Below are 26,688 nucleotides of genomic sequence, written 5' to 3'. Positions count from 1 at the left end.
CTGGAGGGCCAGCTGCTCTTTAACGGGAATGGCCCAGAAAGCAGCCTGCAGCTGCCCCCTCGGGGTGGCTGGCTGGTTCCCGTCCCCCCGGGGCTCGAGGGGCGTGTTCCTGCCAAAGAGGTGACTGGGGTTTCTAGGAAAAAGGAAGTGGGACTATTTCTGGTCATTCGCATCTTAAACTTCCTCAAAACAAACACACAAGTAGCTTTGCACGGTTACCGGACTTTGAAGTTTCGGAGGCAGAGTGTCTATAGGCACAGCTCCCATCTGTGAAATGCAGAAATTGGACCATATGATCCTGAGATCAGCAAGGCTGTGGGCCCCTTCTCGTCCGGAATTAGCCACTCTGTTGCAAAGGGGCTGGAGGTGGAGGAGTGGAAAAGGAGGCTTTCTAAAATCTGCGTTATTGTCTTTATTTTATTTTTTTTAATTAGAGAATGGTATATTCTTGGTTAAAAAAAACTCCGTGTGTACGAAAAAAAAGTAAAAATCCCTGGTTTTGTATGTTACAAAGCATTGTTCTTTTGATTCTTTTTCAAGGACTTTTTTTTTTAAGATTTTATTTCTTTTGTTGGATGCTGGGGATATTATGATAATGATAGAGCAGCATCCCTCCCCTCAAAGAGCTTATCTTCCTCACATTGGAAGCAGATTTTAAATGAGTCTGTATTTTATTAATTAGAGAGTGGTATATTCTTGGTTAAAAAAAAAAAATCAATGTGTACCCAAAAAAAAAAAAAAAAGTAAAAATCCCTGGTTTTGCATGTTACGAAACATTCTTTTGATTCTTTTTCAAGGACTTTTTTTTTTTTTTTTAAAGATTTTATTTATGGGCGCCTGGGTGGCTCAGTGGGTTAAGCCGCTGCCTTCGGCTCAGGTCATGATCTCAGGGTCCTGGGATCGAGTCCCGCATCGGGCTCTCTGCTCAGCAGGGAGCCTGCTTCTCTCTCTCTCTCTCTCTGCCTGCCTCTCCGACTACTTGTGATTTCTCTCTGTCAAATAAATAAATAAAATCTTTAAGAAAAAAAAAAAAAAAAAGATTTTATTTATTTATTTGAGAGAGCATGAGGGGGAGGGCAGGGGGAGAACATGCCAGGGAAGGGAGGGGGAGAGGCAGAGGGAGAAGCAGACTTCTTGTTGTGCAGAGAGCCCAACGACAGGGCTGGATCCCAGGACCCTGGGACCGTGACCTGAGCCGAAGGCAGAAGCTTAACCGACTGAGCCGCCTGGGCACCCCCCTCTTTTTCAAGCACATAAGACGATCTTAATTCAGGAGTTCACGTGCTATATGGTAAGCAGGGAGTGGGGGGGTGCAGAGGGGCCCTCAAGCTACTGACTCCTACTCTGGGATCTCTGTTATCTCTGGTAGGACTGGCCGTCCTCTCGCTTCCCCACCTTCTCCGATACGCGCACAGTCATCCTGGCTGGCTCCCTTGGTCCTATATTCTAGATATAGGGAACTTTGATTCACTTATTGATTCATCCTTATCTGTTGGATTGATTGACTCATTCATTCAACAGACACTTACTGGGCCTCACCCAAGTCCTGGGTAGACTTTTGGATGCTGGGGATATTATCATAATGATAGAGAAGCGTCCCTTCCCTCAAAGAGCTTATCTTCCTCACTTTGGAAGCAGATTTTAAATGAGTATGTATTTGATTACCCTTATGAGCGGGGTTGTGAAGGAGAAGTCTTGGGTGTTTGGAGAGTGTGTCCCTGGAAAACTCCGGGAGATCAAGGAAGGCTTCTTGGAGGAGGGGACACCCTGCAGCTAAGATGGGGAGGCCCGAGGAAGGGGTTGGGGATGGGAAATGCCTTTCCGAAGCCAGTCAGTGCTAGGAAGGATTGTGCAGACCCCAAATATGAAAGAAAGATTTCGTTCCTTAGCCTAAGGGCTGTCTTTCTGACTCTCCCCTAGATGGCTTTCTTAGACCCGTTTTGCATGGCTGCGGGCTGCTGTTTACATTTTTGGACCTGACCCTCTTTGGGAAGGGAAGTGCCTATTAGAGCAGGTGCTTGCTGTCCTCCTGCTGTGCCTCTGTGACCTCCTGACTCCTGGGGTCATATGCATATGTGTCTGCCTGGCCAGGCTAGCCATACCCACCTTCCTTTCCACTCCACCTCTGGGGCCTCCCCTGCCCTGTGACCCAGGCCAAGGCCGTGCACCCTGCTCCAGCTGCCACGAATCACTCCTCTCCGTCTTCCTGTCCGCCTCCCTCTCTTCCAGATGCTTCTCATGTCCCTTAAACCCTGGTCTCTTCACAGAGCGCTTGGGCACCATTAATGTTCTGTCCCCGTTTCTGCGCCACATACAAATATAACTAGTTTAAAGCCCAGGTTACACTTGTAGTACCTTGCTCTGGCTAATCTGCTTATTTTTAGATCCGTTTGGGATTTTTTGGATGGGGATGGTCTCAGTGCTGGCTGCTGTGTGGGGCTGTAGGGGCCCAAAGTCAAATGGGAGACTGGCTTGGTGTTGGAACACTGTCGTCCGGGAGGAGTCTGAGAAACCCAGATGCCAACAAGCATTGCGGGTGTTAGTGTGGACATCTGGGGGCTCGAAGAAGAGGGTCAGCAGCTTTACTGTGTGTCAGACACATCTTTGAAGAGGAGACCTGGACTCAGGGATTCCACATAGAGTTTCCTGTGCAGCAAAGGCCAGACAGCAAGGGAACAGTGACATGTTCAGCATGAGCAAGGAGCAAAACGGTGAGAGGGAGTTAGAGATCTGACCCACGGGTGACCCCAGGAGGTACTCTAAGAAGCTGAGACTTTGTCCTCTGGGCAGTGGAAAGCTCTGAAAGGAATCAAAGTAGTGGCCTGACATGAGCAAAATACTGTGGCAAGATTGCTTTTGCAGCAGAGTGAAGGATTTAGGGACTGGTAAGCATGGGCTGGGCAGATGAAATGAGAAGAGAAGTAATGAGGTCAGCTCCTCATGCACAGCTGTGGCTCGGAGGAGGGGATGGAGTCTGTCAGACAGGGGACGGCGGGTCGGGGAAGGAGAATGCTCAGGCTCTCCTGAGCTTTCTGCTTTGTGTGATGGAGTCCCACGCTGAGAGCCAGGGACGTGAGGGAGGAAGAGTTTGGAGGTGGCGAGATGGATCCGTGTTGCATGTGTGGTTCCTTGGAGGATATTCAGGGAGAGGTGGCCAGCCTTGCTTGGACCAGATGTCTATGACTCAGGGGACACCTGAGCTAGAGATGAGAATCTGGGGAGTCCTGTGGGTGCCTGGCTTGGCACACAGAGAGCAGAATGGATTTCACCCCTATTTGCCCCCTTGGCCTGGCACCATTGTGCAGTGACCAACCTATACAACCACACATGACAGCCCAGAGGAGAAACAAGGCCTTGAAACGCAGGAGATCACCCATGACGATCATGCTGGAGAGAGCCCTGCAGAAAAGCGTTTAAAGGAGGGGTGAAGGAGACTTTGAAATAATTGTCAGAGATAAGAATCCAGAAGTAAGGCAATATCACCAAAGGCAGAGGAGAAAAGATTAAATAGTGTTCAGCCAGATGGCTAACAGGAAGTTCCAGTGGTTAAGTTAATGCAATAGTGCTGTTTTTGTGTAAACTCAGCAAGGCCATCAAAGCAGGCTTTAAGAGACTCTGGGAAGTCCCCAACTCTCCTTATCTCCCCATAGTTATATCCCTCCAGGGTGTTTTGTCATGCAAGGGGACCATGAGCTTGGGGCCCAGGAGCCCCAGGAGTTCTGGTATCGGGACAGGCTTGTGCTATATTCCTACCAAAACTTGGCTATTGCCAAAAATGGGTTTGTGTCTAGTTTCTGGATATTGAGCTATTGCTAATATCCTACCGTTTTCAGGGACCTAAGTTAGTGTTAAGGGGGGACCTCATATTTGCACAATAGGTAATTGCATTTAAAGAGATGGTGCTCAGTGTTGTTTAGTTTCATTGATAACTGGAAGGCCAGAAATGCACATGTGATCACTTAGCGGTGAAATGATCATAGGTATTCAGGTCCTCTTTTTGGAGAGATGCTGACTTTAGATACCGCTTAGGATTTAATTAATTAATTAATTAATTTATTTATTTATTTTTAAGATTTCATTTGAAAGAAAGAGGGAGAGAGATTCAACACAAGTTGGGGAGCAGGAGAGGGAGAAGCAGGTTCCATGCTAAGCAAGGAGCCCGATGTGGGACTTGATCTCAGGACACTGGGATCATGACCTGAGCGGAAGGCAGATGCTTAACTGACTGAGCCACCCAGGTGCCCCTAGGATATATTTTACCATTTGGACGTTGAAGGGGTATTTCAAGCCAGTAATGAAGGCCAAGGTTAGTTTTGTGTAATGTATGAGTCATATTTTATCCCTTATGTATTAGTTTTTGTACACTTTAAATCCAGTAGCTTCATTTATTTATATTTTTCATTTCTAAAGGAAGAAGATCACTTGAGGGGGATGTCTTAGCTCTGTTTCTCTAGAAAGCAGAGCCTGAGGCAAGGATTAAGCATTAATACTTTATTTAGGCTGTATAAGCCCAGAGCAGTGAGAGTGGGTGAGAGACGGAGAATGTCACATGATGCTGGCTAGTGTTAATAGTGAACTGCAGAGAGCTCCAACAGGTCTGTGTGGGTCACACCTAGCAAGTGTGTTCACTTCTCTGGAAGGGTTACAGAGAAGAGCCATGCCTTTGAGTAGGCCATGGGAGAGCCGACATGTCTGATCTGCTCACCTCCCTCTCACCTCCCTTTCACCTCTCACCTCCCTTTGACCAAGCCTCTCCCACTTGGAGAGCGATTTCTTCCACCCTTTTGGGTTTTATCATCTGGCCCCCAGAAAGCCTGACTCCAGCAACCCAGAGTGATGCTCCATCCAAGCCCAGGTTGGATGGAGGATGAGTGAGACATCAACCAAAATATAAGGGCGCAGTTGATGGAAACATGAGAAAGGAGCCCAAGGTCTTTGTCCCAGTGCGTGGATTCCTAAATCACTGTTTGTGGTGTATGTGTAACTCTTGTTGTGTCAAATTGTGATGACTCAAGTGTTTACAGAGTTTCAATGGCCAATGACTTTTACTCCTAGGGAGGACCTTCCAAGTCATTTCACATAGGGGTCAGCAAACTAGGGCCCTAGGATCAAATTCAGCTCACCACCAATTTTTGTCAGTAATGTTTTATTGAACACAGCCATGGGGCCAAATTCATCCTGCAACCTATTTTTGTCAATAAAGTTTTATTGAGCATGGCCATGCTCTTTTGTTTGCCTGTTGTCTAAGGCTGCTTTCTCACTATGATGGCACAGTAGAGACAAGACAAGGTGGTCACAAAGCCAGAGTATTTACTGTCTGGCCCTTGAAAGGAAAAGTTGGATGATCTCTGGTTTAACAATTAGAGGAAGTGGAGTGCTGACCCTTCCCCCCTACGACATGGTACAGGATCTTAATCCAAGTTACCTGACTTATTTATAGACTAGGCTATGCCTGGAACCCATCTTTCCATACTTTTTTTTTTTTCATTGCCTCAGTATTCAGGAGAATGGGCATAGGGGAATTTGCAATAAGAATAACTAAATTCACAAATTAGCAGGGAAAAAAAAACCCAAATGACATTTATTTTTAAGGAAAACACAAATATCTTCTTAGACCCTCAACTGAAACCCAGGGGAACTGGCAGCTGTTTTTCAGCACTTCTGATAAAGCGTCCATATGTATGTATAAAGGTTTTATTATGTTTATGAATGAAGCTTGGAGGAGTACACTAGGATTTCAGCTTTTGAAGTCATTTGCCAAATAGCCAGTCCTTCTCTTGATTTCTTGTTTTAATTTTTCTTTCAACGAGTGGATTTCCATTTAACTTTATTACACCAGGAGCTAATGTGAGTTGCTGGGTAAGTTTTCCAGTAGAACACTTTCTAAAGCATTCTTCGAGCTTTTCTTTGTTCCAAATAATTGGATACTTTTCCAGCTCCCTGGATAGAACGGCCCTAGTAATTCCCTGTTGATAAAGGTTGCCCTGAGAAACTTCTACGCTCAGAAGCATCTCTCTGGTTTTTTCTGCCCATCTGTGTTGAACAAATGTGAGACAAGAAAGATGCTTTTGTTTGGCACAGTTAGTTGATCGAGGTAGCTCGGCATACGTGTGTGTGTGTGTTCGTATGTGTTTCTTATTTTGGCTTTATTAATTTTTATTTAACAGACTCTGGTGCAAAGCTGTTAGACCTCCATCCTTACTATTCATCTGCTCCTATGTGGGCTTCGTTGTTTTCTTGCAGAGAATCCATTTTAATTTGCAACGTTAAGGTCACACTTACGTGCACCCCACATTCCTCGTACCTCCGCTGTTCTCAAAACTGGCAATCTGTTGGAATTTTCGCGGATGCCGCAGGAGTCATGCATGTTGGCAGTACACGGAAGACCCATTAAAAATAAAAAAGACCAAGGAGACAAAAGGAATTTATTGTTTGTTGTATTCTCAGAAGTTGAGTTACTCTGAAAAGGCTACTTACCGATCAACAGTGTAGGCTGTTTGGTGGGGTCACCAGTGAGCAGCAAATCGTTCAGATATGGACATGGAGCTACAAGGGAAAGTGTGGGTTGGACCCAGCAATTCCACTCCTGGATACGTACCCAAGAGAATTTTAAACCTGCACACGAAAACCTATACGTGAATGTTTGTAGTGATGTTCTTCGTGGTGTCCAGAAACAACCCAAGTGTCTATCGCATCATAAGTAGATGAACAAAAATACGCTGGACCCTACAGTGGGAGATCACTGAGGCATAAAGAGGAGCAAAGTATAAGCAGATACTTACCGCGACAAGGATTCCTTTGAAAATATCATGCAAAGTGCAAGAAGCCAGACACATAAAAGCACATATTGAATGGCTCCATTTACACGAGATACCCAGACCGGGCGAAAAAGCCGTAGACACAGAACGTAGATTTGTGGTTTCCAGGAACGGGCAGAGAGGGGACTGGTAGGGGCTCCTAATGGGTATGGCATTTCATTTTGAGATGATGAAAATGTTCTAAATTTAGGTAGTTGGTGATATTTGTGTAATTATGTGAGTAGGCCAAAAACCACTCATTATGTGCTTTTAGAGGGAATTTTATGGTATGCAAATTATATCACAGTGAAGACAGTCCTGTGATGTCTTAGCTGGGGATTCCTTCTGCCTGATTCCCAAACCTCGGTGGGCATTAGAAGCACCTAGGGAGTTTGTTAAAAGGTATCACAGACCTAATGGCTCCAAATCTGTTATTTTGGAAAGAGTGAGAAGGTCTGCTTTCTATTTTTAAGTATTTTCTAACGGTTACCACCTTTTTTTTTTTTTTTTTAGACTTGCAAGGAGACAAATTGATGAGGGCATTGTCAGTGGGTCAGATACTATGAAGTTGAAGAGTAAATTTAAATCCCATTTTCTTTTACCGAGATAAAGTGAAAGAATACAGTTTTCTTCAACCAAGTAAACACGTATTATAGTCCCAAGGTTAGAAGCTGTATCACCATAAACTACTATCGTTAAGGTAGAATCTCGAGGAGGAACTCTTTAAAGACAGATCTGTCATTTTTACGGTGACAACGTACAGATTGAGCACAAAACTGTGGAGGAAGACCCTTCAACCTGGTGAACGTTTTTACATCCTTCAGTGTTGTCACGGTAACTGACTTGTGGAGGTTTTCTCGTCTTTCTTCTGATCCTGTTATAAAACAGGATATCGTGGCAGAGCTTTTCATTTCAAAGCTTTTGAGTCCAAAGCTCAAGAAAATTTTTTTTTAAATCTCAGCATTTTTGCCTTTTTATTTTTTAAGATTTTATTTATTTCACAGAGAGAGAGAGAGACCACATGAGCAGGGGGGAGGGACAGAGGGAGAGGGAGAATCAGGCTCCCCTGCGGAGCTGGGAGCTGGAGACGGGGGACCCCGGGATCGAGACCTGAGCCAAAGACAGATGCTTAATGGACTGAGCTACCTCAAATGCCAAATGTGCCTCAGCATTTTTGGCATTAAAACAACAACAACAACAACAACAACAAAAACCTGTGAGGACGCTGAGTGGCTCAGTCAGTTAAGCCTCTGCCGTCGGCTCAGGACATGATCCCAGGGTCCTGGGTTGGAGCCCCACATCGGCCCCCTGCTCAGCATTCCCTCTCCCACTCCCCCTGCTTGTGTTCCCTCTCTCGCTGTCTCTCTCTCTGTCAGATAAATAATAAATAAATTATTAAAAAAAAAAAACAAACCTGTGGCCTTTCATTTCAACTTTCCTCCTAGCTACGGTTCAGTCAGCATTTGGGGCTTACGCTCTTTTCATTCTCCCATTCTGTAGAGCTTTCGGACATCTGGTTGGAATGAACACCATCCTTGTCTTTGGGGAACTTAGAGCTAGTGAAATAGTTTAGGCCTTGGATATGGTGAGAAGTGGTAAGGTTTTCACTTCCGTGTTGTTCTTCTCTGGAGGTTGGTAGACTGGGCCTCCCCGACTTGCCTTCACTTTGGTTAGGAAGCAAGTGCCAATATAGACTTACTATGTCCCCGCACACCCTGTGACCTAGCAGCGTTCAGCGGCTCATCTGTCCAAAGCAGGTCAACAAAACCGTCTCGGTTGGCGGGATTTCCACCCGTCATTCGCTTGACTAATATTCTATCATTAAAGGCCAAAAAAAAAAGTACAAGATGGGTGTGAGTTGTGTCCCCGTAAGGCATGATGTTTGCTTGGCTGAATTTTTTAAAATACAGTCCTGATTCATGACGACTGAACCTGGAGGGCAGTGGTGTGTGTGCACTGGTCAGGGCAGGAGCAGAACCTTCCAGATCCTGCTGAGCTGTCCTGAAGAGATGCAGACATAGCGGAGGTCGCCTGCTGGACAGAAATCGGAAATCGGAAAGAACTCCATGAACATCCAGTGACTTGTCTTCTCTTGAAGCATCATGAAGTGTGGCCATGTCAGACCTGGGCCCCGGGTGAGGCTGAAAAGCTTGCCATCGCCCCTGAGTTTTCTTACGCTCCATTAGCTTCACGTGTGCATTTTACGCACCCAGTTCCCGTGGGTGTCGGGAGTTTTGGCCCATGTTCAGACAGAGCCTTGTGGTTTTGTATCCAGGTACTAAAGAGAGGTGGGATGAGGCACCGAGTTGGGAAGCTAGGTTATAAATGCTCTTGGGAGTCAGAGATTAAGATAGGGGACCGGGGGCGCCTGGGTGGCTCAGTGGGTTAAGCCTCTGCCTTCGGCTGGGGTCATGATCTCAGGGTCCTGGGATCGAGTCCCGCATCGAGCTCTCTGCTCTGCGGGGAGCCTGCTTCCCCCCCCAACCCCCGCCTGCCTCTCTGCCTATTTGTGATCTCTGTCAAATAAATAAATAAAATCTTAAGAAAGACAGAAAGAAGGAGAAGAGAAGAGAAAAGAAAAAGGACTGGGGAAGAGAGGAATCTAAGGAGAAATGCCTGGCTGGTATACAGTGATAGAGCATCTGTTTCAGCGAGAACTTACCAGGCCATCTCATGCTCAGCCTTTTTCCCACAGGTGTTCTGTGCATCTGACTTTTGGGGTGGGAAGCATTGCCTATCTGGGGTGCTGTAAGGCTGGTGTGTGTGTGTGTGTGTGTGTGTGTGAGAGAGAGAGAGAGACCGTGGGAGCCCATGGCTGCAGCAGGAAGATGGGGTCTAGACAGGGGCAACCAGGTAGCTGTCTCAAGGGTGAGGACCCATGGAGTCAGTCAGTGGAATTCTTTGCAAAAATGGAAAGCATCGGCAGGAGGCATTACTGATCAGAGAGTGGGCAAGGACGACATGAATTGATTATCAAGCAACAAGTGTTTGTTAAATGCCTTGTCTGTGCTCAGCTCTAATTATCCACTTGGATGGCTTCTTGCAGGGCCGGTGTGGGCGAACCCAATGCAAATGGCTACATATTTGCAAAGACCGAATGCTTCCTGAAGTGGAGAGGAGATTGTTAAAGGGGACTTTCCTTGTGGGCTAGAGTCCGTTTTCTTTTCCTGCTCCTATAGATCTCTCCGAAGGTCCTTTCTGGCTCAAAGGTTCTGTGAAACCAGGAGTCGCAACACCAAATGCTCCTCACCCACCACGGTTTGGGAACGTGCCTGGGGTTGTAAAGCTGGCGTGGTTCCCCAGTGATCAGATCTGTAATATCGGAGGGGAGATCTTGGAGTGGGGTAACAGCTTTTTTTGTTATTTCAGTCCGAGTCGGATTCCAAAGTAGGCAGTGCTCATCCAAGAGGCGTGGGAGAATAGGGGGAGAAGTTAGTCATGCAAGACACATGTGTTTTCTGTATACCACTCCCTGGGAGCAGCGTGCAGGGCTGGGCACGGGGACACTGAGACCCCGCACTGGAAGGATCTCGTCCTCGCACGTGGCAACCCCCCGATCATTGTCATTGCATAAATCTCCTGCTATCTTGCCAGCTCTAGCTAATGCCTGTCTGCTTGCCCAGACACCATTAGCCCAAGAAGCGCTGGCTCCAATAATGGGGGAGAGGGGAAATAGATCTTGCCGTCTGGAACAGGGATGGGCTCTGGGAATAATATGCGGGAAGGGGTCCTGCCCCTCACCCCCACACCCAGGCATTAAGCCTTCAGGGGCCATTGCGGGGATGTAGGGTAGGGGTTTCTGGGGACTGGGGACACTTGGGTTGAGGAGGTTGGAACCGAAGCAGGTTTTTTTTGGACTCAGAAACAAACGCATAAGGGAAGATGATATCAAGACCAAAGGAAGGCATTGTCTCTGAGTCCAAGGGTGACCGGGGCGATGGACTGTGGAACAGGCTCTCCCTCACGGCCCTCAGAAGGAGCCCACCCTGCCAACCCCTGGATCTCGGACTTCTGGCTGCCACCACCCCCCGCCCCCGCCCCAGAACTGGGACACAACACGGTTCCATTGTTTTAGCTCTCTAGCTGGTGGTGTTTTCTTCTTGGGGCAGCCCCAGAGAACCAACACATTTCCAAGGCCCCCATGTAACAGGCCACCAGATGGTGTGGTGTCCTCCAGGAGGCCATGGAGAAGTGTCATCTGTCGCCTCCGTTTCTGACACCTGCCTGGCCTGGGGGTAAAGAATCACCAGCCGCGGAAAGGTAGCTTGCTTTTCCTGTTGCCTTGCCAGCATCTTGGTGAACACAGGGCGTGGGCTCCGGCTTAAAATAGCTCCCTGGGTCCCAGAATTCTGGTTTCTCCAACAGAAGGAAGTGCAGAAAAGCTTTTATGTAAGCCGCAGGAAAGAGACACGTAAAGCGGACGATTTCCAGATACTGTAGATTCTTCTCATTACTTGAGTGCTTGAGTATACTGGAGAGACGGGGCTGGCGGTCACGGCCACAGCTCTGCCCCTTCCTGGGCCGGTCCATCCTTGGCTCAGCACCATCATCCTGGATTCTCCCTCTCTATACGAGCGGGTCAGGCTGATTTTGAAAGCCCTTTCAAGCTCTGTTATTTCTCCCCACCGAGGGACAGACCCCACTGGCCAGGCAAGGTGGTCCTGCTCCCTGCCATCACCCCCGCTTCTGTCCCTGATGCCTGCTGGTTGGGGTGCCCCCCTCACTCCCATGGCACACCTTGGGGGAGGTATCAGTCCGTGGTGGTTCTTTCCCAGTGATGGATCGGGGAGACTTCTGTTTCCTTTTCGGACTTTTCTGTGTTTTGCAGCCTTTCCTCCCAGGACCTGTATTAGTTTAATAAGTAGGATAAAAATAATTCCTCGGAGATGCAGGAGATGATGGGGGCTGCTCATTCCCCAGATCCCAGCCTGTCCTCTGGCTTCCTCCTCTTCTGCTTGCTTTCTCAGACGCCCATTTCCCCTCGTCCTCTCCCTTCTCCTGCGGGAATCCTCTCCTGGAGCATTGCTAACCTTTGGGATTGCTTCCAGGTCTGAGGTGCACACAGCGGAGCCCTGGTCTCGTTTACATGAGGGTGAAGAGCTCCCAGGGGCCGTGTCCTCTCTGCCAGGAAGGGAGGACGGTGCCCGGCTGGGGGTCAAGGAGGGACTCCTCCTTCCTCTTCACCTCCGCATCCTCCTGGTCCCCGGGTAAAGACTTCAGTTGGTTTGTGCAGCTGGTATAGAAACATGGTGTGTGTTGATGGGGTGGGGTGGCTGTGAGAGCGGGTGTGCAGCAGACAGCAGGGGTAGAGCCTTGGGAAGCAGAACAGAACGGGCCAGGGAGCACACACAGTGCTTTGGACACCAGGTCCCTGCCCTACAAAGTGCACGTGCCTGTGACTTCCCACTCCCGCAAGCAGGTCTGCAAAAGCAAAATCGAGCGGGGCTGCAAATGCAAAAATCTTCTTGGCTGCTGGACTTTAGAGGCAGAGAGGAGGCCTGAATTTGGGAGGTCCTGCTGGTCCTGATGGTTTCTCCGTTGGTCTCAGAGCACTGGCCCCGCTGGGGGGCCACATTGAGTATTTGCTGTAGTTTTCACAGCGCCACCTGTTGGTTGTGGGGGGGGAATACCGAGCACAGTGGGTGCTTTGGAGTTGGGAGGAGTCTGGGTGTTGTTTCCATGGTTGCATCTTTAAAAAGAAATTTATTTTTATTTTTTGCTTATTTCTTTTAATGGCCTTCCCTCCAACACGTGGAGATGGGAGGAAGTGCTTCTGCAGAGAAATTTCGGCGCTTCCTTGGCTCCCCCTGCCCCGCCCCCTCCAGGCCTGTGTGTCTCACAGTGGAGTTCCTGGACCAGCACCAGCACCAGCATCAGCACCTGGGGACTTCCTAGAAATGCAATTTCTCGGGCCCCACCCCGGACCTCCTGATTTAGAAACTCTGGGAGTAGGGTCCTGGGGTCTGTGCCAGCCCCCCTGTGATGGAGAAGCACTACTGTACATTCAGCCCACCTCGGAGGCTGGCCCTGTTGGTAGCCTTCTAGAATTTTCCTTAGTAGACAAGGCTGGCAGTCCTCTTGGCAGAGAGGTTCCTTCCCAACCTGCTGTTGCTGTTTCTCGAAGAATCTTATTTCGTCAACTCTAAGATGTTGTCTGTTTCTTCCCCTATGTCATGTGCTCCTGACTGTCCCAAGTGCCCTTTCTTGATGTTGGAGAAGAGCTTATTTGGTGTAGGATTTACATCTGTGTTTTGCACTGTTGGCTCCTGATAAGGACCTCCCCACGGAGGGGGCCCTTTGTGTTCCAGGGTCTGGATGGTCTTCCTGGGGAATCCAGCAAGGCTTGGAACGTGCCTTGGTGGCTGCAGGGATGGCTTATTTCTGTGCCCCGAAATAACCATGGCTCTTTCTGACGGTTTCCTGTCTTGTGAAAAGCAACACTCTCCACGATTTTGAGCATTATTTATAAACGTACGGTCACACCTTTTACTGGAAAGTCTTCTAAATCGGGATTAGCAATGCAGCGTGGTTGAAGTTCACAGATGCCGAGTTTCTCAGAAAACAGGATCCTAAAGGTGGTGTGTGAGTGGAAGGTACATGGAGCGGGAAGAGGAGCTTCTGGATAGTGGACTGGGTGTGATTTTTCCATGGAGGGATTATGGGCATTCTCCTTGCGGGGGGGGTGTTAAGAAGCCTCCGTTCAGCATGGTCACAGAAGAATTTTCCAGAACATTCCAGAAGAATATCCCAGAAGAACATTCCAGGATCTAAGGGCCACAGGGCTGGTGTTGGCTGTTCATGGGGTGATGCAGCTTGGTGGTTGTCTGTGGGTGGAAACAGAAGCCCACTCAAACTCGCTTATGGGGTGGAAATGGGTATTTATTAGAAGGATATAGGGCAAGGGTGCCTTGGTGACTCAGCAGTTAAGCGTCTGCCTTCGGCCCAGGTGATGGGATCGAGCTCTGCTCAGTAGGGAATCTGCTTCTCCCTCTGCCCCTGGCCCTGCTTGCATTCCCTCTCTCACTCTGCTCTCTCTCTCAAATAAATAAAAATTAAAAAAAAAAAAAAAGAAAGAAAAAGAAGAAGAAGGATATAGGGTATCTCATAGAAGCCCCCACCAAGGGACCAGAAATCAGGTGCTGAGCTGTTGGTCCAGTTTCTGGGACCTCATGATGTCTTAGGCCCACTTGTTTCTCTGGGTTAGTTCATATCTCTTTTTCTCTGCAGGGTTGCTTTTTTTCCTTAGCAATCATTTGGGAGAAACTGGCCACTGATGGTCCATGTAGTCTTTCCAAGCCCTGCTTTGTGCCTTGCTCGCTGGTGCAAACAGTAGGGGCCAAATATACACACCCAGATGTCGGTCTGCAAGGAAGAGTGCTGGTGTTTGGACCCTTGGGTCTCAATGGGGTGTAACAAGTAGTCCTGTTTTTAAAAAAAGATGTTTTAGGATTCTGATGGTAATTTTTCTTTTTTTAACAGAGGGTCGAGTCAGTGTTTAGCTTTTCTGATTCTTCCCTTTCGAGGTCACACTTAGAAAGGCCTTTGCCAGCAAAAAGATGGGAACGTATGCTTTTAGTAATCTCAAGGACTGTTTTATCTCCCCCTTAAAATTTTTAAGCCAAAAAAAAGGTAATTGCAGAAAATGCATGAGAAATGGAGCCACCTTAATACCTTTCAGGTCGTTGGCCTTGTGTCCTGCCAGCATTTATTGACTGGTTCGACGTTTCACGGTCGCCCTGAAAAAGCCCCACTTGACCCTAGTCTGCTTGGCTTGTTTCTTGTTTTTCTTTTTCTATCTGTCTTTTTGAGTTCATTCCGACACCAACGCGACACAGTGTTGTCCCTCTTCCGTGGGAAATTACCGTGTACTTGGCGAAGCATTGGAATGGGGTATGCTGTAAAAATATAGTTGTCTTACTTTGGTTTGACTTACTTTGTAAAATTTCTTTCAGAGAGAGTGAGCAAGCGTGAGCCGGGGGAGGGTCAGAGGGGGAGAAAGAATCTGGAGCAGACTCTCCGCGGAGCACAGAGCCCAACGCGGGACTCGATCCCATGACCCGAGCCAAAACCAAGAGTCAGACTTGTCACTGCCAAAGCACCCGGGTGTCCTCTTTGGTTTGATGCTTACGTAGTAGCCAGCATCAAGTGCTCCCTGCGTATTCTTCCAGCAATGTTCCGTGCACGTACTTTTGACTTCCGTGCTTTCTAAGATGCCTCTGAGAATCTTTTGCACAGCCTCAAAATTTCGGGAGTAAGCAGGACCCTTCTGCACGTTACATAAAACCCCATCCTTCATCCTACAGCTCGTACAGCCGGTTGAATAAAACCTTAGCTGAAGCTGGAGACAACTGATTAAAAATACTCCTCTTTTGTACGCTGGTCACTTCGCAGTGTGTGTTGGATGTGCCCTCCCTATCAGCACTCCCAGATGCATCCCGCCCACGCAGTGTGGTGCCCCCTGGGCATTTGCAGCATTTCTCTGGAGATCTCCCTCCTCCGACAAAAGATGCCCCCAACCACCTCTTTACGCTTAGATCATGCACGCCTGAGACTCGCGTTAGGTTGCAGGGTCTGTGTGTTTGCGGTTTTGATCACTGTCTCCCTGCTGCTTTTCCAAGACCTTCCCCAACCTGTTTCTCCAGATCCTTCCAGATAATGAGGGGTTATCGGTCTGATGTCATCATGTCCAGTGAGTCAGGAAATAGCGTCTTGTCATCTTAGGTTGGGCTCCTCCAACTTTGAGGGAGAAGGAACATCTGTTCCTGGGGGTTATCTGCCGTCATATTTCTTTAAACTACCTGTATATATCGCATTTTTAAATTGGACTCCCTGCGGAATTCGTAATTCATGCTATGGGGGAGGGACTCGGTGCTCCCTCTCTTCTTGCCGGTCTTTGTCTTTCCATCCCTCTGTTTTCCTTTTATCTATACACACTCATTTTTTTAAAATAGCCGTTGGCTGTATGACCTCACCCAACTCCATTCTCACGGTCTTACTTTGATCTGAGTCAGCATTCATTCATCAGACACCCAACTGCTTATGATCCGCGGTACCCGGGAGACGGGGATATGTTGATATGACACAGCCCTCGAGTTTCCGGGGCACGGCTCTGAGAATCTATTTTTACCAAGGGGTCCCAATGACCCTGATGAGTAGCCAAGTTTGGGAAATGAGATTGGGGCTCAGGCAGGTGCCTGTGCTTATGTCCTGGACCCCGAGGGCCCCGGCTTTCGTTTTGATAAAGTCTTGGGACCTGCCTGCCTTTTCTCCACCATAAGATGGAAGGTCATAATATGAGCAGCCCCTGCCTATTAGCTCGTGACAAGACACCTGTTCCTATATTGCGATCAACACTCCTTACCCCACAACCCAAGTTCAGGGATTCCTGGGATGTTGGCCTGGATCTGAACTGCATAAGGAGCGTGGTACACCAGGGATCCTCAAGGGTTTGAAAGACAGGCCCAGAGGGTTCCAGGTGCCCCACTCCCCCATGTCTGCACTAGAATTCTTGTGGCTACTGCTGGTCCTACCACTGGCTACCTCTTTATCCCATTGGTATCACCAGCCTCTGTGAACCGGCTTTAAGAGCCCGTGCCCCTGGGCTTGCTAGAAGGATCCTTGGAGCTGCTGGTAGACCACCACTAGTTACCTGAGAGGCAACGCTAGAGCTCAGAAATGCTGCAGAAGGCATTCTAGGACCAGAGGGAGCCCTTCCCTTCCTCTCCCTTTGGGGGATGTGTTCTAAGGGGTGGACTTGGGATTTCCGTGTCTATGACACCAATGCCTGAGCTCCTAGGTGCCTAACAGCAGCTTGGGGCTGAGGAGTGCTTTAAGCATCAGGGGCAGCTGTACAGTCCATTTCTTTCCCTTTTCAGAATAGCAGAGTCCTGGTGTCACTCCTTCCTCAGAGCAGGGAGACTCTCAGTGCTTGGGGGCGGGGCCTCCCCAGGGCCGGTCAAGGTTTCATACGCGCTGCCCATGACTGTTGGATCCTGGGCATTGGGGGCCATTAGCTAGCACCTCCCCACTTCTGCTCCCATGCCCCCAGATTTGGCTCCTGCCATGCAGTTCTAGATACAGCTCAGGATGCAGACTGTGGGGTCCAGTGGCCAGGGTGAAGTCTTCCCATGCTGCCCGAGACTAGAGGCATCGCCCAGGCTCAGTCGCCGTCCTGCTGGTAGGTCAGACCTAGGGGAGTCCACAGAACGTAGTTCAGCTGATGGCCCGCAGATGGCTGTTTGCACAAAGCCCTGTCTCTGTTTGCTGAGGATCCGAGCCTTGTGAACGGGGCTGGGGGCTATAATGTAAGCCCCCAGGGAAGCTTCCCAAATGAGAATCTCTTGGGTCAAGCTGTATCCATCCTGGGTGTCACTCGACAGTTCAGGAATTATCTCTCAGCCCATGGGGTCTGAAGCCAACACGGAGGGGTCTGGTTCGAGAGCTCAGGGCATGAGACAGGAGTCATCGCCCGAACACCCCCTTCCCTGACCCTTCCCGAGTGAGACATCTCCAGATCCCACTGGTGTCCCAGCTCTTGGTGGTGGTGGTGGTGGTGGTGGTGCTATCCTCATCTGGACGGGCCCCGTCCCACTCATGCATGCCATGCTCCCCAGCTGCTCCTGCTCCTTCTGGAGGGAGTTCTGGAAGGGCCCAGGCTTGTCTCCATCCCCGGAGGACTGACAGCATGGACAGGGAGGCAGCATTCACAGATGACACATCTAGGGCACCAGATGTGCTGAGAGGACACATGGTGGCTGAGTCTAGGAAGCCTGGTGGGATGCAGGGCCTGCCATAGCGACCACCGTTGGACCATGCCGCTTCTCTGCTTCAAACCCTGCAGCGGCTGCCCCCATATTGTGGGCTGTGCCCCCAGAGTGGCTGATTCCCGAGGATTTGCATTTCTAGAGATCTTCATGCTGCTGGTCCAGGACCCCACTGTGAGAGACCCTCCCACGTTCTATCAGCACTGGGCTGTGTGATCTGACACTTGTGATGGAGGGTCACTTCTAAGGCTGGGTGATGAAAAGCATCGTGGCTTCTCCCTGTTCTGTCGGCACACACATTCTGGGAGCGGCCCCGTGGCAAGGAACCTTGGCCCCCACCTGCATCCGTGTGAGTGCAGCATCTCAGAAGTGGCTCCTACAGCCCCACTCAAGCCTTTGGATGACACGGTGCCAGCTAAGACCCTGATGGGGACCTCACGGGAGAGCCTGAGCTGGAACCACGCCACGAAGCCCCATCTGGAACCGTGTGACATCATCAACGCTGTTCATCCCATCTGCTGAGTTTGGGGTGGTTTCTGATGCAGCAAGAGATACTTAGTACTTTCTGAACTTGACTCCCATGTGCCTTTCCTGGGAAGGCCTTGCTTGGCCACCCTTCTAAAATTACACCCCTGTCAGTACTGTTTTTTATTCCTCTTCCCTGCTTCATTCTTTAGCACATACCTCCGTCTAACCCGATCTGTTTCACTTTCTTACCCTTCTTTCACTCCCATTAGAAAATTTTAAATTTTCATTCATGGAAAAGTTGATGTGTCAATATTTCCAAACTAGACAGAATAGCGTCATGACTGCTAGAACGTATGCCAGGGGAGGAGGGTGTTTAACCCGTTCTGTTTCCTGCAGTGTCCACGGGGCGCAGAACACAGCCAGATGCAGAGTAGGCTTTTGAGTATAGTACAGTTATATTCAATAATAGAATTTATTACGTTGTAGCAAATATTTACCATGTCATAAAGATTTCTGATGTTTATGTGAAATCAGTATAGTCACACTTTAAATTTAGAGGATGATTCTCACCCAGAGAGTGGCATATAGAGGAAAAAAGTGCTGTTTGGGGGGTAGCTCCTGGAGCCCCAACACAGAGTCTTGGGGGTGTTGGTGTCACTGGCACGGTGGAGGGTGTCCCTGCTGACAGACTGAGTCACAGTTCTGCTGCTTCTCTCTGAGGCCTCAGCATCTTCCTTTAAAAAAGGAAATGGGAGATGCCTGGGTGGTTCACTGGTCAAGCGTCTGCCTTGGGCTCAGGTCATGATCTCGGGGTCCTGGGATCCCGGGCTCCCTTCTCAGTGGGGAGCCTGCTTCTCCCTCTGCCTGTTGCCCCTCCCCCTGGCTCATGCTCCCTCTCTCAAATAAATAAATAAAACACCCATTTAAATAAAATCTTAAAAGGAAATGGAAATGATAGCACCCAAATGATAGTAATTCTGGGGGCCCTGAGGGAGATGCCCAGTGTGGAGGGACTTGGGGTAGATCAGGCAGGAATGGGTGTTCAGAGAGCAGTGGTTCATTTCCTGCGGAGAGTCTGTGGTTGGAGTTCAGGTTTCATTTAATTATAAGAAGGGGCTGGGAATGTCCTGTCGCCAGAGACCCCTAATTGCCATGATTGCAAAGCCAGGGGCACAGGAAACACTGGGACATGGGAGGGAACCAGTGTCTGCTGCTGAGATCCCCAGGGGAGAGACGAGCAGGACCCTCTGGGTGCTGACTTGGGCTCTGGTGTGCTGTACCTTCCCTTGGTGGAGGCTGGCCTGATTACAGATTCTGCACAGTGGGGCCTAAGGCAGAACCAAGGTGCAGGGCTTGGGGGTGTCCCCTGATGCTCCTGGGACCTGCCTTCTTGGTTGGGGTGCAGGACGTGACCAAGGAGACTAGGGCAGCCCCGGGGTGGGGGTAGAGGGGACTAGCTTCTAGGATGGTTGGGGCAGGGGCTGGAGAAGGGAGCAGCAGCGCTGCTATCGGGCTAGGAAAACCTGAGCGGAGCCTAGCAGACCCTCCCAGTGAGGAAAATGGGGGGTGGGAGATGGGGTCTAGTAGAGAAGCCAAGGTTGGGGCCACCCCCAAACAAGGGAAAGGGAGACTGGAAGTAGTGGAGAGAAGAGAGATGAAGAAGCACAATTAGAGATTTAGAAGGAAGAATGTTGGGGGGAAGGTAAGGAGGAGGGGGCTGCAGGAATCTCAGAGCCCATCCAGGACCCCAAAGGGCCCAGTTCCCCCGGAGCTGGTACCTCTGGTAATTCATCTGGTAGCCACCAGGGGCAGTAGAGAGCCACCACACAGGAGTAGTGGGGGGTGGGGGGGGCGGGTGGGGGGGAGGGCCAGGACGGGGAAGTGGGCTGGGCTGACACCTCCATGAGGTGTCAGGGTGGGACTGGGAGGGGCAGGGCTGACACATTGCACAAGGCAGGTCACTAGGACCAATGACCGAGATCCAGGGGGTCCTTGTAGCTTTCCCACTGGAAGCCGCTCTTGCTAAGGCAAGCAGGATCTAGTCTTAACAAGGACAATGCTGTCCAGAAGTAACCGTGTAAGATTAGTAACTGGTGCCTTGCTTCCCATCTTAGGATCAGCATCATTATCACAGTCATTATTATTTTAAGGAGGGGCCGTCTGTGCTTTGAATCCCAGGCTTACATCTCTGTCCGCCTTTCACTATACTTACCCCCAGGAGTTTTATTCTCCGTGGCAGTCATTGTCGTCCACTGATGGGGAAATTAAATCTCTCTGGCCTGGAGCGTCTGTGGCTAGGAGAACAACCTTCCTGGGCTCAATCAGTCCACAGGCTGGTTGATGTGTGTGTGTATGTGTGTGTGTGTGTGTGTATGTGTGTGTGTGTGTGTGTGTGTCTTTCCGGTTTGGGTGGAGGAAGTCAGAATGAGTTAGAGTTGCCCTTGGGGAAAAATGTGTTTTTCATGGATTGAGTTGGATGGGCAGTGTCTCCAAGAACACATCTCACTTCTTCCGCTCTGACCTTGCTGTGTGCACTCCCCACCCTCCCCCGCCCCAAGCCTTTGGGGCGTGCCTGGCCATGGTTCTCCTAGTAGGAGTCTGGATGTTTCTGGAACCCTCTGGAACCTTCTGGAACCCTCCTCTATCCCTCTAACCCTCAGGGGTAGAACCCAGGGTTCCATCAGGCCCCAAGGTGCTGTTTCAGTTTTGCTTGGTCGAGGAGCCTGGCATGCTATAAACAGATTAGGGAATCTTTTATGGGAAAAGGCCTAGAAATGGCTTCCTCTCCATGGGTGGTATGGTCCTCTGGGGTGACATTTCCTGCTGCTGGTGAGGTCAGTCAGCCAGGGTCCCCGTGGCTCACTCCAGACATCCGCCCGGCCTGGCCTGGCTGTGTTCCTGTCTCGGGCTTGCAGGGATCTGTGTTTTGGGTTGGCCGGAGAGAGCCAGCACGGGGAGGTGGGCTGGGCTGAATCCTTCAGTCCATTCTCTTGCCCTGATGAAGTTTGGCCTGACTGTTGTGGTTCTTGTGGGATGGAGGGGCTCCAGCTTCTGGGGGGCCTGGAAGTGACCCCAGCCAGCTCAGCCATGCCACTGTCTCCATGCTGCGTGTCCCCTCTCCCCACAGCCCTCCGGGGTTACTCCATTTGCCGCCAGGAGTCACTGTGGAGTTCTCTTTGGACCCATGAATGCAGCTCCTGACCACATAGAATTTGGTTTCATCTTGGCCTAGAAGAGCTGGCATGCCCTCGTAGACAGCCCAGCTGACCTAGGAACCCAGCCTTCCAGGTGTTTGCTGCCCTGCTCCCAGCTGACTTTCACAGGCTCCAAGAGGGCAGAAGGGGCTGCCAGGTCTTCTCTGAAATCAGAATGGGGGCATCAGCCACCAAAAGGGTTGGAGGAAATGGTCCCCAGGACTCGGCTAGGAGGCTCTGCAGCTGGAGACATCTGGGTGACGCACCAGGGCATTGACTCTAGAATGTTTGCGCATTTGGCAGCAGGGTTCTCCCTCACTCGGTCTGGAAAGGCTGCATGGTGAAAGAGAATTTTAGTTGAGACTTTACTGATGAATAATATTGATTCGGCCATCCAGAGATGGTGGTGGGGGTGAGGGAAGGACTACAGCAAAGGCATGTTCCAAGACCAGCAGATGTGCAGGAGTGGAGTCAGTGGGAGGTCAATGTTATTCTGTGTGCTCTGTGGGGAAGGAGCCTGCAAAGGATGGTCCCCCTGTGTGTGTGACCTGTAGCGAGAACAGGGCTCTGGGTGGGCCTGCCGCCCCCTCCTCCCATGGAAAGCCAGTGAGCCTGCTTTTCTGGTCACTTCTAGACATGAAGGGACCTTAATCCCTCTCTACCCCGGGTTCTGGAGCCCTAAGCTCCTTAAACCCAAGCAATGAGTTTAAGGTTTTTAAGCCCACTGATCAAAGCTGGAGGGCAGGAGTGTCGGGTCCAAAAAGACCAGTGAGCCCAACCCTTTCATTTCAGATGAAGAATCAGAGGATCGGAGAGGTGGTCTGACTTGCCCAGGGCTGCACAGCCGATGACAGGCAGAGCTGAGGCAGGAACCTGCTTCTCTTGACGGGGCGCCCTCATGGAGAGAAGCCATTGAAAAGCTATGTTTATTTCTGTTTTTAGTCTTTGAGACCATCAAGATTTCAGTAATAGAATTTTTTATTAGATAATGTCATGTCCACGTAATGGACTCTCAAAAATAACTTGGTAGGGTGTTTGGCACGAATACAATGATTGCCTTGAGTGGGTACCACTATCCATCTCCTTTTACAGAGGAGGAAACCAAGCAGCCAGGAGGACAGGGAGTTTGGCGGAAGTTCGGTGGGCGGGGAGAGGCAGAGCTGGGATTCCAACTCAGGCAGTCTGGTTCCAGAAAAGATACCAAAGGGTTGATAGGGAAGACTTCTGAGCTGTGGAACTCTGGATACTACTTTTTTCTTCCATTCTTTTTTTCAAGATATTGTTTATTTGAGAGATCGAGAGCAAGCATGCATGAGGCAGACAGAGCAGGAAGCCTGATGCAGGGCTTGATCCCAGGACCCTAAGATCATGACCTGAGCTGAAGGCAGATGCTTAACCAACTGAGCCCCCTCAGGGGTTCTGGATACAGCTCCCTTCTCTGTTTTTTCACATGGTCAAATTATATGGAGTGAGAAAAGATCGTTTTTATCACTGGATGACTTCATAAGAAGTCTCTGCTCTCGGGGTGACGCAGGGGGAGGGGGGCGAGCCCATGGCTGCAAGTGTTCGTTGTTTTCCTGGCTGGCCGGCATAGCTGGGCATCTGGGGAGGGAGAAGTGGCCAGTGCAGTGCAGGCGTTGTAATTCAGACGAGATGTGGACCTGTAGAGCTGGGAGGGACTTGGGAAATCACCCCCATTTGACAGAGTCCCCCCCCACCCCCATCTCTGTCTAGACCTCAGGCAAGGGCTCCTTCCTCTGGCTTGGGGGTTTCGGGTAACAGTGGGCACTTGGGAGAAGTTCCCCGGGCAGATGTGGAGTTGTGTGAGTTGGCAGCCTTGGGGGATTGAAGGGATATTTCCGAGGGTGCCCCGTAAAGAGAAACTGTGTTGTCATGGGAGGAGGAAGGGGGATGACGTGGGGCAGAAAGCCAGCTCCTGCTTCCCAGGGGTTGGCCAGGAAGGTGGCTGGCCAGGACTCTACATTTTCCAGCTCTGCTCTGGGACCCTCTGCGATTTTGCCCTATGAGCCTCTCAAAGTGACTGTGTTTCTTTCTTTGACCAGAGACCACCTGGGAACGTCCCAGCAGTTCTCCTGGGATTCCAGCCAGCCCTGGCCCTCACAGGAGCTCTCTGCCTCCAACAGGTATGGTCAACTCACTCCTTTGGGGCAACTGTTGGTGGGGGTCAGGGGCACACAGACCCACCTTCCCTGGAAAAGCCAAGACTCTGGGTTCTGGGGTCTGGAACCTGGCTAGGGATCTTACTGGCCAAACCCAGGGAGCAAGTTAGAGGGCTAGGAGGATGGGCTGCCCCTGGCTGTGTCAGCAGCAACCTGACCCTCCCTCCCTATCAGGTGCTTAGGGAGGGAAGATGGCCAGGGGAGGTGAGACCTCAGGGCTGTAAACTGTCTGCTGGTCTGGGTACCCAAAGTGGGGGCAGAATTTCCTGCACTGTTCGGAATGCATCCAGGAGTAAAAGTTAACAGAGGCAGATTTTTACAGGGTAGCTTTCAAATAGAATGTTCTAGAAGGCACTTGGGATTGCTGGCAGGGTGTGAGTTCTCTGTCTGCAAAGGCAATCAAGTGGAGGTGGTTGAGGTCGACCTTCCTTTCCAGGAGCAGGTTGATTTAGAGCCCTTGACCCATCCATCTGGATCCCAGCCCTCAGAGGACACCCACGCCATTGGCTGTGGCACTCCCATACTAGACTGTATGCTCCCTGAGGGTCGACACTTTGTCCCCTCTTGTCTTCTGTGGAATCAGTTCCCAGACACGGGCTGACTTCAGTGTTGCAGGAACTCACGAATGTCCCCACAATCCCAGGGTGGGCGTGAACCCCATTTGTTGGTCTTTGGACTTTATGCGTCAACCAGGCAGCAAAGCCCGGAAGTCGTGGTTCTGGTGGTGGCCTGGAATTTAAACGCTGGCAGCTTTGAAACTGGTGGCCACCTGCTGTAGCTGGACTGAGGTGGGGAGGCACGCGGGAGGGGTAGGGTAAGGAGGGGAGAAGCAGGAGCCCACGTGGAGGGTGGTGAGAGCCTGTACGACCTTCACGGGACCTCAGGTCATCGGAGGTCTACGGAGCTTCCCTAGCCCATCAGAGGTGACCAAGGCAAAAGCCAAAATAATATCCGAATGAGGGGCTGCCTGACTGTGTGAGCGCGTGTGTGCAGACCGGGGAAGAAAGGACAAACCACTTTTAACCTTTGGGTCAGAGGAAGGGTCTTGGGTCCCGAGAGTGGGACCTTTCATGGAGAGGGGCCCTAGCTATGCTCTCCCACTGATACACGGAGCACTCAAAGTAGATTCTATGTTGCATAGAATATAGAGCTGTATGACCGAAGTATTTTATTTCTGGAAATGAGAATTGCTCCAGGAGAACTCAAAAAGCAACATGGGAGGAAAGTAGAGGCCTGGGGAATCAGCCGAGGCACAGGAGATGGGGTGCACAGGTTTTCTAGGCTTTTTACATGTTGTTATTTACATTGTGTGTGTGCGTGTTGTACTTTAAAAAAAAAAATTCGAACAAAAATTCAAACAGAGGGAACCCTCTTGGGAAGGACGGAGATGGGGCATTTGCTTGTGATTCCCTAGGGGCGGGGCGAGCCCTGTATTGTGAGAACCCGTCTCCAGAGCCCATTTAGCCTTCCTACCTGTTGTGCGGAACGCAGGCCGTTCCGGGCATGCTGCCTTCCTTGTTGTCATTCTGGTGTTTTTGTTTTTGTTCCTTTTAACAACAGAGTTGCCAGTGGGAATAACGGGGAGGCCTGGGTGTATGCGGGTGTCAGGCGTGCGCTGCCTCGGCCTGTTGTGGCCTGCCACGGAGGCCGGGCTGGCGGGGCTGGTGGAGCTGCTGGGGCGGGAGGGAACTTGCCGTCCACGTTAGTGGGGTCACCTCCCCCCGGCGTGGTCCCCAGCAGCAGCCTGTCCCCTCTGTGCTGTTTGGGGGTCGTCCCCCCAGAAGGGGGGACTGGGAGGAGCTGGATACTGGGGCTCTGAGAGGGGCTGAGAAGAGCAGGGAGATGGGCAGAGAGGGTCAGAGCCACTGATGGGAATTGTCAAGAGGACCAAGGTGTTGGACAGAGCCTGTGGTCACTGACTTGCCCTCCTCTGCCTGCAGCTGCAGGGTGCTGGGACACCTGTTCCCAAGTCCAGGGGAATCTAGATCTGTCAAGTTCTCTGCCAAAAAGGGTCTTGTAGCCACGGGCAGCTGGAAGTTCTGCCTACTCTCCGGCCCTGTGGAGGCGCAGCGGGCCCATCAGCATTCTGATGAAGACCCTGTTTGATCCGTTGCTTCTTTCTGCCCTTGTTAGCTGGTACTACTAGTACTGGTACTAGTTATGTATGAACTAGGTAGGTTTTCCTGCCCCTAGCGCAGTGGTTATCACCCCTGGGGGTGATTTTTCCAGGGATGCATTGCCCAGGGCAGCCTTAGAACCCCCCTACCCAGGGTTTTTCCAGCCCCACATGTCGGTAATGCCAGGGTTGAGGAGCTCCGTCCCAGGCTGACAGACCACAGCTCCTTGAAATGATGATAGGCAGAAGCCTAATGCACAGAAGCCTCGTTCCCTGCCTCCGAACCCCACCTGTTGTGGGTTCTATGGGAATCTGATGCATCCCACAGTCAGCGTGTCCCCCTCGGTCTAGGAGAGGCCTCGTGGTTTCCTTTCCTCCTGGCTCTGCACGTCAGGCTGCCTCTCCCGGTGGTGGCGTCTTCGGTTAAGATACAGAAATGACCGCTTGTCAGACTGGGGGCCTCGGGAACCCTGCATTCTCCTCACCAGGCCTCGTTTGGCCCGTTTACACAGTACAAGGGCCTGCAGGGAGGTCACGGCTCGGGTCCTGTTGCGCCTTCGTGGGTCACGAGTCTTGCTTCTCTCCACCCCGCGCGACGGACACTTGTCAACTCCGAGTCCATGCTTGGGGATGGAGAGAGGGAAAGAGTCCTACCCATGAGGGTCTAGGAGCCTCCGTGATATTTTGATATCTTTTCTAGCTTTTGAACAAAACCTATACTCTAAAGAATGAAATAGTAGCCACACAGGCATTTCTCTCTATGGGACACGCTAGGTTTTTCCCAGATACTCTCTCATTCCGTTTACAGGCAGCTTTACGAAGATTGAAGGGCTCGGTGGGGACATGGGGTTCCTGGAGCTTAACCGTCTCCTGCCCCCACACTCCTGGGGTTGTCGGCTCCCCTCCTGGGGACCAGTCAGGGACCCAGATCTCAACCACCCTTGTACTCAAGCTTCTGCAAATGCACGAGTGGTGGGGTTTTACGTCTTTCCTTCAAAGACTATGCCAGATGTTTTTCTCGGTACCTGAGATCAAGTCATAGACGAGCCACACCGGAGTTTGGAATGGCTCCCAGGAACCCACGTTCTAGCGGGGAACTTGGGCAAACAAGCCAAGGTGACATGGGACAGATTGTCCTTGCATGTTCTCATGCAAGGCATTAAAGTCAGA

The 26,688-nt window shown here is 50.6% G+C and overlaps 1 protein-coding gene across 7 annotated transcripts in view; it reads left to right on the top strand.

The window, feature by feature from the left end:
- The window catches only part of GAS7 (growth arrest specific 7), a 203,053-nt gene that overhangs the window by 117,747 nt on the left and 58,618 nt on the right, over positions 1-26,688 (top strand). For all 7 annotated transcript variants that reach the window (XM_082708220.1, XM_082708225.1, XM_082708222.1 and 4 more), the window contains exon 3: positions 23,286-23,366. In XM_082708220.1, the coding sequence (XP_082564346.1) occupies positions 23,286-23,366 (81 nt within the window). The remainder of the gene's footprint in view (positions 1-23,285; positions 23,367-26,688) is intronic.

Source organism: Mustela nivalis (assembly GCF_964662115.1).
Source record: "Mustela nivalis genome assembly, chromosome: 17".
Taxonomy (NCBI): Eukaryota; Metazoa; Chordata; class Mammalia; order Carnivora; family Mustelidae; genus Mustela; species Mustela nivalis.
This window is presented reverse-complemented; position numbering and strand designations above follow the sequence as displayed.